The 13,946-nt window shown below is 47.4% G+C and overlaps 1 protein-coding gene across 1 annotated transcript in view; it reads left to right on the top strand.

Annotated features, from left to right (window-relative positions):
• SH3RF3 (SH3 domain containing ring finger 3) overlaps positions 1-12,052 on the top strand; it is a 232,664-nt gene extending 220,612 nt beyond the window's left edge. Inside the window, exons 9-10 of the mRNA XM_027444954.3 lie at positions 1,465-1,802; positions 8,743-12,052. Of these exons, the coding sequence (XP_027300755.3) occupies positions 1,465-1,802; positions 8,743-8,911 (507 nt within the window). The 3' untranslated portion in view covers positions 8,912-12,052. The remainder of the gene's footprint in view (positions 1-1,464; positions 1,803-8,742) is intronic.
• The last annotated feature ends 1,894 nt before the right edge of the window (positions 12,053-13,946 follow it).

A 13,946-nucleotide genomic window follows, 5' to 3' on the forward strand; every position in this document is an offset into this window, starting at 1 on the left:
CACAATAGCCATTTCTCCAGAGCCCCACAATGGCCATTGTGTGCTGGCACTGACCTTTAGACACCTTCAAACCCATATTGACACAGGCTGCCAGCATCACGAGAGCTGTTGTTTCAGTGAGCTACAGGGAACGGAGAGGTTTGCAATTTCTGAAGAGCTTTAAAATTTGATGTAACGATGACAGCCGCGATATTTCTTAATTAGAGGGCGAGAGAAACACTCTTTAACACACGTGAAGTATTTTGTGGTACCTCAGGTGAGTTGCAGTGAACACAGCTACCACAGCTCCTGCAAGGCTGCCTTCTGGTCAGGGAGGGGAGATGCTCCTCGGGGGCCTTTGGCTTGCTTTTCTGGTGCATCCAAGGGAATTAAGGCAGTGGTTTAGACCTGGTGGTGCCATATGGCCAGCCTCCCTCGGCTTCCACAGGTTCTGCCCAGATGAACATCTTGGCAGGAGGCATCCTTTCATCCGTAGAGTAACCTGTAAGTGACAAATGCCCTTAATAGCTGGAGCTAGTGGTATGCAGGAGAGCACCGTGCGTAGCATAGTTCAGATTGTTCTTCAAAAAACACTGGACGTTGTCTCTGAAATAACAACTACACTTCGCTTTTGCTCTTCCATATTTTAACATTTAGGGTATTTCTGCTTTCTGATCAGTCCGTGACAGCTGAAAAGTGCAAACGAGAACTTGGGGAGCTGAGATATCAGATACTCCAAGTACATTTACAAGTAGATTTACTACTCTGAGCATCTTCTAAAAGCTTATATTTATTTTAGTGTAGCCCTCCTATTCTTTAAAGCTGCTTTGAAAAATTACTTCGGCAGTCAGCACATAAATGAGCATCATTTGAAACCTCGCATGAGACATTTTGTCTACAGAGAATAAATAAATTGCTGGCTCGTATTTCCAAACAGTGTTCCTGCTCGAAGATAGAGAGATCCTTTTCCATGAGCATTGTGGTTGCTGGGTTCGTTTCCTTTTCCCCCCCAGGAACCTATTATAGAACAAATTATCAAATATAGCCAAACTTCTCAGCCCCGAGTCTCTGAAGATAGTCTTGGATAATGCCTTGCACGTCTGATGGAGGAGAGAGAAACCTAACAGACCTTTTACAAAACTTCTTGTGTGGTTAAAAAAAAAAAAAGTGGAAAAATGACTGCAGAGCTTTGCTGGTTGCAACTCGAACCTCGTGCTCTGTGCCAGAAGATGGGCAGTTTGTGCACACAGTGCACCCAAAAAAACTTTCTAGCTGGAGGAAAGAATATTCTGTGTTTGTATGTGCTTGAGGTAGACGTGTAGAAGGATCTCTCATTGTTATAAAAAGCATGCAGGGTCTGACGCATCTCTTCAGCAAGAGGTTGAACTCTTTTATGAAGTTTCCTGCCACACGGTGATATTTTCCAGCAGAACAGGGATGAGGGATGTCTGCCCACTGCCCTAATTTCCTTTGGTTCCTTTGCAGAAGGAGAAGAAGAGCGGGCTGCTGAAGCTGCTAGCAGGAGCATCAACGAAAAAGAAGTCGCGCTCCCCGCCGTCCGTGTCCCCCACGCACGACCCCCAGGCGGCCATCGAAGGGGTCCTACAAGGGGCAGTGGGACCCGAGCTCTCCTCCCTCTCCAGCCACGGCAGGGCCGGCTCGTGCCCTATCGAGAGCGAAATGCAGGGAGCCATGGGGCTGGAGCCTCTGCACAGAAAAACAGGCTCCTTGGATTTGAATTTCTCCATCCCTTCTCCTGCCAGGCAGCCCCTCTCGTCCATGGCAGCTATTCGGCCAGAGCCCAAGCCTTTGCCTCGGGAAAGGTAAGCTGGGTGTCTCCAGGGGTCACCTGGAGCATGCAGGGTTACAGAGCAGCTGATGCAGGGCATAACAAGGGATGCTACAGGACAGTCCACACCTTACAGTGTTCACTGAAGGCAGCTTGAAATTTGGCTGGGATGATAACAGTGACCCTGTAACATATTTAAACTTCTCTAAGGCATCTGGCCTGTTACCACAAAGTGTCCTGCTGAGAAACTGTACAGAGCTGACCAGCAGATACTATGTAGATTGCAGACTGATTCATTGCTTGGCATTGGATGTAACTCTAGGTTGGGAATCCCTACAAAAAGAGTTGGGTCTTGGACCTGCACTGCCCAGCATAAAGTCTTTGCTGCTGCAAGACGTGTGATTAAGGTGGGAGGAAGGTGATGAAGAGGGTAGACACGATGGTACAGAGATAATTCAACTCTTTAGTGAGGAGAACGCCCGGGAACAGCATAATTCAGAAGAGCCAAATTTGAGGCAAGATGGAGTGAGCTCAGAGGAATATCATAAGAACAATGGAAAATTTAAAACAATGTGCTGTTAGGAAGTGATACGCAGATCTTTGTTGCATCTGTTAAATAGCAGGCTTAGGAACAGCTTGGTACCAGGCTGTAGGAGACTGAAGAAGGGAACAGACATGGGAATATTTTTATTCTGGGTTGAGCATTTTGTCTGAAAGAGATGTGGTGGTTCAAGCACAGCTATTAGGCTTGAAGCAGAAATAAATACAGGCAAGTCCTTCAGCGCTGTAATGAAGGCAGCGAGAGCACACTATCAGAGTAGTCTCTTGCCCTTAAAATCCATGAAAAACCAATTTAGTGAAAAGAGTGAAAAACCAATCCCTATTTAGGCACACTTAATTTGGTCTACATCAGTTTAGATTAATGCTATAAGAAAAGCTAAATCAATATAAACCAGATTTAGCACCGGCGTAACTACATCAGTGGAATGCTGCACCTTTAGTTAAACCTAGCCATGAGAAGAAGCCGGGAGGAGCATTATTCCCTGGCGACACCTTATTTAATATGCCAGGGCCAGCCCCGTATCCTACAAATTCCTCATTTCAGCTCTGGAGGGTCCTGACAGTGAGACGTTCAACTAATGACAATTATAAGCAGCTGGAGTGAAACAGGATGGAGCCGGAGGGACACGAGTTAGCTGCATCTGCTCAGCCTTGCTGGGATGAGGAGCAAATAGATGTAGGCTGCTACGACTGTGCAAAGCCTTCCGCTTGCAGTATACGGTGGGGAGGAACTTCCTCCGGTTTTAAGCATTTTGATTCCTGAGTCTTAAATCTGAAAATAAGCTATAATTGAAGTAACCCTAATTATACACAGCAGGCAAGATGCTTTAATTGATTTATGAATTAACTTCCATATCATTGGTGTATCTGCATTCCTTAACTGATCGTATGGGCTTTTTCATGCCCATAATGGGAAATATTAATTACCTTCATGCACTAGGAAGGATAATGCTTAGTCCTGGAATAATCTGAGCAGATACATTAAACACTTGTCTCTTAGAAATTCATCCCACATCCATCTGTGCTCATTAAATCATCAAATTGCTCAGAAGTACCAAATTATATTTTTTTTAAAACAAATTACGGTTTTCAAACCACTTGTTCTCTTCACATCTGGCAGCGGAGGAACTTGCATTCAACATCACTCAGCTCCACATTTCGCTTGTTTGCATTTTGGTGCATTTCATCTGCACAGTAGGAGCAATTCTCCGAGAAAGAAAAGGGAGGGGAGGAAAAGGAAAAAAGAAAAAAAAAAAAAGGTTAGATAAACAGATTCAGATGCTGGATGAAATTTTAAAAAGCTGCGGAGCATTTCAGCGCACTTAGCTGTACTTGGCTTTCTGTCCCCCAACGCCCATCTGTGCGCGCAGAAACGGAGCACGGGAAGGTTGGAAGGAGTAGCACATTCCTTCATATTTACGGCATTCGAACGGGGCTCACACAGGCAGCAGAGCACCACTACTTCTCCCCTGCAGGCTGCCCAGCGTCTCCAGCACTCGCCACGGCCAGGCTACTGGTCAAGGCCAAGCAGCCGTGCCACTAGCACCATTGGGAGGTGCATGACATGGCCCTCATCGCAGCTTTTTTTTTATATATATTTATTTTATTTTATTTTATTTTATTTTATTTTATTTTATTTTATTTTATTATTTTATTTTATTTTATTTTATTTTATTTTATTTTATTTTATTTATCTTTCCCTGCCACCCCCTTCAAGAAGATGCGCGCGGAGAGGAGCAGGAGAGCCGAGCGGGCGCATGCCTGAGCCGTGTTCCCCTGGCTGGCTGGCACCGTTCCCAAATGCGAACCTGAGTGAAACATGTCACGCATTGTTGACTCTTTCGTAGGGACTGGCACTCATTCTCTGATGAAGCTTTTATGGCCGGCCTTGCCGTCACAACCGGCGCACCCGCGCGGTGTTCGCATGGTTTTCGGGGAGCCTTCGAGCACGTTGTGGCCACAGCAGCACTGCAGAATAAAATAGGAGCAGTGAGTCTGACCTTTAAAATAGCCCCCTCTGTGTTCCCCTGTGTCCTCCCTACAAATCACTGCCACGTTAGAAATCGAGCTCTCAATTCAAGGGAGCATTCAAGCATGTGCTCAGCGCCCATTGACTTCAATTTCGGCGTGCACATATGTCTTTGCCAGAAGGGAAAGCAAAGGAAGGGCGTGCTGCTTTCCTGGAAAGTGATACCAGAGAAATGACCCCGTGAGTGTGTTCTAACCAAACACGTGTACACATGGTTAGGTGCTTCTCCAACTAGGGGCACCTGCCTCAGGACTGGGAAACTGGAATTAGCCACCTCAGGAATTGAATCCTGCAATATTTCCAGAGTGGAGGTTAGCCCTGCAGTCCTAATTTGCCCTATTGTACCCCTATTTTGTAAATCTCCGTGCCTCCATCACTGTACTGGATGCACATATTGACTCAGTGAGCAGATACTCAGTGTTTTTTTTTTCCCCCTCAGTGTTCAGGCCTGAGCTCAGCCCTTAATTACCGATCAGTTCTGATCAATGCTGCTCAATGCCTGTCTGCGTGCACTGGCAGAGGAGCCCGCGTGAGTAATTCAGACCAGACAACTGCCTCCCACGCTGCTAAAATGCATGAGATGAGTCTCGCTCTGTGGAAAGCGGGGCACGAGGCTCTGCAGCTGGAGGAGCCGGAGAATCCGCTCGCCTCGCACCTGCACTACTCAGTGAATTTATCCGGGGTCACTGGCTTGGCATCTTCCAGCCTCCGCAGAGAATGAGGTGGCTTCGGCAGCCACACGTCTCTTCCCTTATGTGCTCAGCTCAGCACAGCTTCCCTCTCAGCAGGCAGGTCCACACCTCATCTCAGGGCTTCCAGTTTCCATCATGGTCCTGTTTTTCCTCAGCTCCCCGAGTATAGGGAGGCGATAGCAGTTTGGGAAAGCCCTCACCTGGGTCCTGCTGGCACTGAAAAAATACCCTGATGTTCTCCCTCGAAGTGATGGGGCCATCCAGGCTGCACGTGGGACCCTCGGTCTGATATAGTTTGGGATGAAATGGGCAGCCTTTGGCAGAGTTATGACTGTCTGAAGGTACAATTTGCAGCAGAAAATACCCAACATCGTTAATAATAGGCAGAGGTGCTTGCCACACTTGTAATCATGGTTGGTGCCCAGCCACTTAGCGTTTTGAAAAGTTGGTGAATTAGAGGTATAACGTGACCTCAACAAAGATGGGATGTCTCTGAGATCCATCTGAAATGCCAGGAGGCAGTATGATGTGAGGAAACCTGCAATTTTATTGCAGCTTCTCAAAGACAAGGGGACAAAAAGGGAAATGAAAAGCGGAGATATAAATAGAAGCACAGAGGACTGCCTTTTTGGGAGCGAGGGAGAACGTCTTGGGGGGGGGAAGAGAAAAAGGTCTTTTCTGCCAGAAAATACGGCTAATCTATGTGTATGCATATATGTATGGCTAATACATGAGTTAAGCTCTAGAGAAAAAAAAAAAAAAAAAAAAAAAACTAGGCTGAAATGCCACCTGGAGGTTTCAGAGTGGCAGCACATGCTCTGACAGGAGCGATTTATGGTGCCTGCGAGCCCCTTGCTGGCAGCCCTGCCGTCTGATCATATTTTTCTGCACACTGCAACCTTGATTGCTCTGGCTCTCCCCGGCACTGCTTCAAAAGCCTCTCAAGGGAAACAAAAATGCAAGCATCTTATATTATTATTATTTTTTTTTGTCTCCCACGGAGGACTTCTTAACCGATTTGCAAGGGCTTTTGTATCTAAGATTTCCTTATTCCATCAAAAACACTTTGGTGTTATCCTAGGAGGTACCATAGTTAATTAAATTTAAACCGTAGCGTTTGGGGTTTCCTTAAATGGGAAGGAGTGCTTCGTTTTGTAAGGCAGTGACTGGGATTTATTTTTTTTAACTCTCCAAGGAAATGCTCTGAGGATCCCTTTTATGAAGATGGGCACATTCTTATGGAGCGCGGTCACCTCCCTTCAAATGTGAACCATTTAGGGACGGCCAAAACATCACTCCTAGGACCCAGCCTGCCTTTAAAAGGTTGGCTGTGCACTTAAGGTATGACCTGAGGTGTTGGCAGTCCCAGGTGGGTTTTTGGGGGACCCTGCACCAGACACAACCTTTTGCTGTTCCAACCCTCCTCTTCCTCAGAGCCTTTCGAGATCCCGGAGCAGAGCTCCGGTGTGCTGCGGTTGTACATGGAGTTGTGAGATCTGAAACTTGGCGTCGTCTTAGCTAAAATTGTTCCACTCTGATAATTTAATTAATCAACACTGCAGCGGAGTGTTTGAAATAATGTGTGCATTCATTTGCATAATGGCTGTAATTGGCAAAGCCTCACGATGTAAGTGTAGCGGTTCCACAGATGATAGCGTGATAGACCGTTTTCCTGCAGCCAGCCAGCAGCACACTTTTCAACCTCTGTTATTTGCTTTTCCGCAGAGAAAGGAAGTGACAATGAGATTTATTGATGGAGGTGACCAACAGATTTTTCATGGCACTCGAACACACCCATTTCCCACACGACAGTGTTGCCCTGTCAAGTTAATGAGGCTGTAATCAGATTTTTGAACAGAACCCCCACTCCAAATGGAGTTGAATGTGTTTCCAAGTAACGGGACATTTGGCTGTGGAGGTGTCCAAACGTGTAGCCAAATCTGGTATTTTCACAGTCATGTCAAAATGGGGTCCCTAGCTTCAGGATGGTGGTCACTAGCTACTTGAGAAATGTCTGCAGAGAAAACCAGCAGCTGCCACTCAACAACCAAGTTAGGCTGGATATTAGGAAGAACTTCTTTACCGAAAGGGTTGTTAGGCATTGGAATGGGCTGCCCAGGGAAGTGGTGGAGTCCCCATCCTTGGAGGTCTTTAAAAGACGTTTAGATGTAGAGCTCAGTGATATGGTTTAGTGGAGAACTGGTTAGTGTTAGGTCAGAGGTTGGACTCGGTGCTCTTGGAGGTCTCTTCCAACCCAGATGATTCTGGGATTCTGGGATTCTCTGATTCTGTAACCCCTTGCCTTGGTACCACCTCACAGGGAATGGCTGCAGGGAGTGCTCCAGATCCTTCAGTGCATGTCAAACTCAGTCCTAAAAGACAGGATATTATTTTAAATAAATGCTTGCCTGGTAAAAGCATGACTGGGGCATCAGCAGCAATCCAGCAGTTGTGGAAATATTAATCCTCAGGAGATGGGCTTTAGATAATCAATTGGCAACTATCGTACCATATTCATTACGTTGCAATTAGCAAGACAGGTATTGATTGTTAACCAAACACCAGAGGACCGTGAAAGTACACGTGCTGAGAAGGAAGAAGAGTGAGGCAGAGTGAGTTCCCAGCTCTGCTCACAAGTGCGCCGGTGTAAAAGGGCCTGGGTAGGCCTCCCTCTTGGTTTGGAGAGGCTTCGAAAGCAATTTCACATCTTTCCAGTTTAGTTTCCCTTTGGGTTTGAGGGACCCAAAGCACATTCATAGCAAGAAGACAAATGTGAAGTGCTCTGGCTGCTTTGCTGATACCAAAGGCAGTCTGCCAGAGCCCTGCCAAGTCCCGTTTGGGATGGAGGGATGCGGCAGTGAGCGAGGCTGTCGCTCCAGGCATGTGGCAGCACCACCCTGCTGTCACCGTCCGGCTCCAGAGCACGTCCCAGCAAAGCCTCTGGTCGATCTGGCCAGCAATCTTCCCATGATATTGAGTTTTAGTAGAAAATGTAGCTGCCTCAGACACAACTGCTTGGAGAAAACCTGACTTACTGATGTTCCCAAACGTATTTTTCCTCAAGGTTTCTGGTTCGCAGGAAGCGGGGGAGGGAGAGGCGAGGTGATGTTTCTGCCTCGAAACACAGCCAGGTTTTTTTTTTATTTTTCCCAATTACAAATCTTCCCATGTCCTGAAGCTCTTCCTGGCTGAGCTAGCAGCAGCCCCTGGGGCCGCCGGGCTGAGGAATGGGGCGCAGGAGGGGAGGAGGAAGACGGCTCCTTTCTCTGTCCCGGAGCAGGCCAGCCTGACGTGGGGTTTCAGGCAGCTGCTGGCGCTGACACTTCATTAGCAGCAAAAGCAGCATGAAAGCCAGGCTGCCTTACAGGTCTGGCTTTACAGGTCGGCACCAGAAAGAGGCAAAAGGCTCCCAGCAGCCAAGCAGGGGCTGGCACGCATCTCTCTCCCTGGGGACGCATCCCTCCCAGTCACATCCCTGGGGAACCCCTCAGGGGGCCCTCAATGGGGCTGAGGGGTCTGACAGCCACCCTGTCTGTCCACACAGCCCCTCACATCCAGCCCAGGAGGTGCTGAGGGGACAAGGTGCAGGCCCAGCCATGCCCGCCCATCTCTTGCAACATGGCCGCCCCACACCACAGGTCGGGGTCAGGGGGATGTGTCTGACACCGTCTTTGCCTTTTTTGTTTCCGAAGGTACCGCGTTGTGGTTCCCTACCCGCCGCAGAGCGAGGCGGAGATCGAACTGAAGGAAGGAGACATTGTGTTTGTGCACAAGAAGCGGGAGGACGGCTGGTACAAAGGGACGCTACAGAGGAACGGCAGGACGGGCCTCTTCCCCGGGAGCTTTGTAGAGAGCTTCTGAGCACGGAGCACGGCTCTCCGGGCTGGAGGAGCTGTCAGGGGAAACTGCATAGCACAAGGAGAGACAGCAAAGGGAAACTGGACTGATAACCACTGCCATTTTTATTTCCAAAGACTCCCCCAGGCCCTTCGGTCTACAGCTCTGGAGCCGCAGCGCCCCGCTGTGCTTCTGAACCCGCGCGCGGTGCATACAGTGGTATGTTGAAGTAGTGCCTTCCACCTGGAATCACAGACTGAAAGGACGCCCATCCGGACTGTACGTGACCCGAACTCCGGCTGTTATCCCTTTGTGTAAATTATAGAGAAAGTATCTTTAAAAAAAAAAAAAAAGAAAGAAAGAAAAAAAAAATTAAGAGGAAAGTTGTTATATTGCTGTAACTTATTTGTCAGAGCTGCAGTGTTCTTATTACTGGCCTATGCAAGATGGATTTGAGAGTTCACGGAGGTGTGCTAGGAAGCTCTTAAACTGAGATTTTGTTTTTCTTGATGGAAAAAGAGGGAGGGGAGGGTGGAATAAAAAAAATAAATAAATAAAAAATCACGACTAAAGATTTGCGCGTCGTCATGCAAGAAAGAAGGAGGAGTCCAAAACGTTAACGTCATGCTTTCTATATACCTCAGAGAGATGCTGCGTGAGTTTGTTGGTAAGTGTGTCAGTGCTCAGAGTCCCCTATCATCCGATGTGTCCCGGCGTTTGCACCGGGGAGATCCTGGAGGAAGTTTGGCTCCACCGTGAAACTGTGGTTATTCAAGCAGAATCCCTTTTGCCTGTCTTCTGCCCTTATTATATGCAGCATGGAGTTGTGTCCTTCCGTATCACTTTCCATTGCTTTTTTGTAATGACGTACCTTTTTACTGTAAGAATTGTTATACTTTATATATATTCCTACTAGATCAGACATTTCCTCTTTTTCATACATCTGGTGCTATTTTTTTTAATTGTTCAAGATTCGGTTTGGTTAAACAGAGAGGCTGCAACAAAGCTTGCATTCAACATACAAAATCAGAAGTGTACCTGAAGAACGAGATCAGACTGTTCATGCTTCATAGAGGAAAAGAGAAAAAGCTGCTTGGTCACTGATAAATATACCTGGAGGAGCGTGCCCGTGCAATATGCACACGCTCGCTCTCTCTTGCATATTTATAGTGTCTGAAGACCCACGCTGAAGCACAGCATTCTGTCTGGAGAGTGATAATTACTCCAGAATTGGAAGCAATTCCCGAAGGAGTCGCTTTAATTGACTTTTTCATGGCAATAAGAAGAACACTGCAGGTTCTAGCACGCGCAGGGACCTTGGAGTTTTCCTCTGTTGTTGCATCACGGAGATGAGAGCTGATCTGCGATGGCTGTAATTAGCATTACCGACACACGATTTCTTACTGTAGAAATGTACAGTTTTTGGAGACTGTTCAATTTCTTAACACAGTCAAGCTACAATACAAACCGTATCAGGCAATATGAGCTTCCATCTACCAGGGACTTAAAGGTGCAATAAATGTAAAGCGAGTTTAGTCAGTTATTCCTATGAAGCAGAATGAGAAAAATTCAATAATGTAATTGTGAGAGTATTTAAAAAGAAATCAGCTCTTGGTGAATGAAATGTGATGAAAGAATTTTCTTAGCTGTATCTGTACCTTGCCTTTCCCGGCGGCTGGCTCTTCGCCAAAGCCAACATGTGGTGGTCATTTAAAAGCATGTTGGAGGCACTGTAACCTGGAGATGATCTTATTAAAAGGAAGAGGCCCAGTGGGTGATCATCATTACTACGTTGCCAGTATTTCATATGTGAAGGTGTAAGTTTTGTTTTCATTCAAGCCGTGTATACTAGTACATATCAAAAAACGTGTAAGTGAAGGTTCCTATTTAAGTTCAGCTCTGTGACTTTGTTCTCTGTAAAATAAGTTTCTTCTTGCTGTCACACGTAACAAACAGATTCCAGAAACACAGTCCATGGCCAAGTATAGCACCTTCGAACAGGGAGGCATTATTTTCAGGATGTTTCTTTTTATATTCAACGTTGCCGCATTTGTTCGTATTCCAGATTGTAATGAGTCAGCCACTAAAAGTTTAGTTACTGTTGAGAGGAAATTGCCTTTTCATAACCTATAAGAGATTGAAGAAATGTCTTCTGGAAAGCCTTGCTTGAGAATAGAGCCATATCAGTCCGTTTATTTGGTCCAAATCACAATTGGTATCGCTGCACCTCAAACAGGAAACTGCACAGTTAGCGAGTTGGAAATGCCAAAATGCGTGTTATCGAGTCCAATAAAAATTCTGGGTTAGCTCTGTCAGAGACGAGGAGATTTTTCTGACAACTTACAGCGGTTAAAGTTCTTTTAAAATTCTGTTCCATGGGTGCATTTACTACACGCAGCAAAACAGAACAGGATGACGGCTTGGTTGCTGCCTATTGTGTTTAGCCAGATCTAAAATGGTTCCAGATTTCCACCTTTTAACGCTTAACTCTAACAGGACAAAAGTTGGTATGTGAGAAGATAAAGGGAAACACGCAGATGTTGTGTCGTGAAATCAGTGCTTTAATATCTATTCTGCAGGGGAGGATGGTGGTTTTTTTTAATGGACAACAACCCTTCCCGTCATACCTCCTGCAAGGAAAAATAGTTGGGGCTGGGGGGGGGGGGGGGATCTGTTTGGATCACAGCTGTTTTCTGGCCCCTGTTTACTGCTTAGCATCACACTTCGGGTTATTGAGTAATCTTCCTGGACAAATCACTTCCATGCAGGGAGCACAAGTGCAGAACAAAATACAGAGCCGTGATACGGAAACGTGACCCAGTGCCATTTGGAAAGTCCTGGGCTGACAGAGGTTTGACTTGTACTGTGGTCTAACTTCTACCTGTCTTACAAGGGGAAGGGGAAGGAGATTTGCATCTCCTGCAACAGGGAGGGAAAGGGGAAGAATCCTTCTGGTGGCCTCAGTCTGTAAAATGCCAGGTTTGCTGTTCTAGAAGTGGGTTCAAGTGACTGAACGAATTGTTTGGACTTTGCACAGCTCAGAAAATGTTTTGTTATACATGAATGTTAATGTGGTTTAGGAAATGTTGGCGGATATGAGTACAAATGAACTACAATGACTGTGTTTCTGATTCTTTAAATAAAATAAACATTAAGGCAACTCGATTGAGGTTTCTCTCTTCATTAGATAGCAAAGGGAACAAACAACGTTAGCAGCTCTGAGGCTTGCAAGGAACAAGGAGGCTTATAAAAAAAGATGGAGAGCAACTTTCTGCTCGTGCAAATAGTGACAGGACAAGGGGGAATGGTTTTAAACTAGAAGAAAGGAGATTTAGATGAGATGTTAGGAGGAATTTCTTCACTCAGAGGGTGGTGAGGCTAAACAGGAGGGAAACAGGTTGCCCAGAGAAGCTGTGGCTGCCCCATCCCTGGAGGTGTTCAAGGCGTTTTCAAGGACCTCAGCAGCCTTCAACCCTCAGGCTGAGCAGGTTGGTGGGCAGAAGAAGGAGAAGACCCCTGCATGGGCACAGGGAAGGTGCTGGCAGCGTGCCCTGTGTGTCCCCAGGGCTGCATACAGCTGGGGAACCTGCAGACCTGGCTCCCAAGTCAAAAATTTTAAAATATGGGAAACACAGGAATTAAAACGTGGGGAGGCAGCAGCTTTCCCTCCTGTTTAGCCTCACCAGCTGCCCGGTTTGACCGACAGGACAGTACAAAATGCCATCGGGAGGAGCAGGCCAGCTACTTTCCAAGGCCACGTACCTCGCCGAGCCCCGGCCCCGCACCTCGCGCTTTGCTCCTGCTCCAGCGCGCAACGCGATTCCAGCCGGGTTTCAACAGAAAAATAATCATCGTAAAGTTGTAACGCGGCTTGGCTGGTCCGAAACTGCTTGTGGAGAGCAGAACCACCTGGACAACATCTGCGGGGCTTTCCTGCGTCCAAAAGCTCTTCCTGACATCAGCAGCTCCTTACAACATGGTGAACCTGGCAGACTCGCAGCTCGGCGCGCCGCTGCCAAGCCAAATAAATGAGCTGTCCTAGCAGGAGAGCCAAGAGGTGATACAGTCTGGAGAAGGCCCTGTCCTCACATCCCAGCCTTTCATGTAGCAAAAATAACTTTCCAAGCGGCCACAGATGGATTTCCAATTACTGGAGTGTGGGTGTCTCCCCCACCCACAGAAACCCACTTGTTTTTTCTCAGCCACCCAAGCCAGGCCACCAGGCAGGGGCTGGCACTGGGCTCCTCTTCCCCCCGTAGTTATAGGGGCAGCTCTGCTGCAGGTGAGCCCGTCCCCTTGCACCCTTATCACTCAGCTCTCTTCTTTATCTCCACCCTGGTGAGCCCCCCTGCTGCCCAGAAAAAGAAATCAGCATCCCATGGGCTCAGCGAGGAAGTCACAGAAAGGGATTTTCAGCACTTTTTGGAGTCTCTCCCAGCTGGTGATGCTGCAGAGGGACTCGAGGCATGCATGAAGTCCACCCCACACCTTCCGTCCCCCTTAGCAGTAGCAGAAGAGCATTAACTTGCTCCTCTTCACGGGTGCATCCAATTTGCCCTGCAGCTGCCCGCTTGGCAATAAACCGAGCAGGCACAGGGGTGGGGGGCAATCTGTTAGGGTCTCCCCCCTCCCCTCCCCATATAATTGCCTGGGATCCGCATTAATGGGAACGTAAATTGGCTGCCGCTGTGCTAAATGACAACCGGGTTTTGTCTGAGGGAGCCGGGAAGCGTCTTCCTCTGAACAATCTAAATGCAAATTGGGAGATGTTTTGGGGGTAAGGAGGCTGTTCGTCTTCTGATGAGGTTACGTGATAGCGCAGCCAGGGGAGAGAATTGCCTTTCAGTTCGTGGAGGCTATCAGCATACGTGACAGCTAAACGGCGGGGCCCACTGTTTACATGTTTTAATGGACCAGAATCGGTCACTCGGTGTGGGATTTCTCTTAACAAATTGGGGTTTTTTGAAACAAGATGTAGCACAGCAGCGTTCCGGTTGTATTTCCGCAGCTCGCATGCCCCCGAGCTGGCGTGGAGCATGACAGAGCAGCCACCGTCACA

The sequence above is a fragment of the Anas platyrhynchos genome, chromosome 1 (genome assembly GCF_047663525.1).
Source record: "Anas platyrhynchos isolate ZD024472 breed Pekin duck chromosome 1, IASCAAS_PekinDuck_T2T, whole genome shotgun sequence".
In the NCBI taxonomy this organism is placed as follows: Eukaryota; Metazoa; Chordata; class Aves; order Anseriformes; family Anatidae; genus Anas; species Anas platyrhynchos.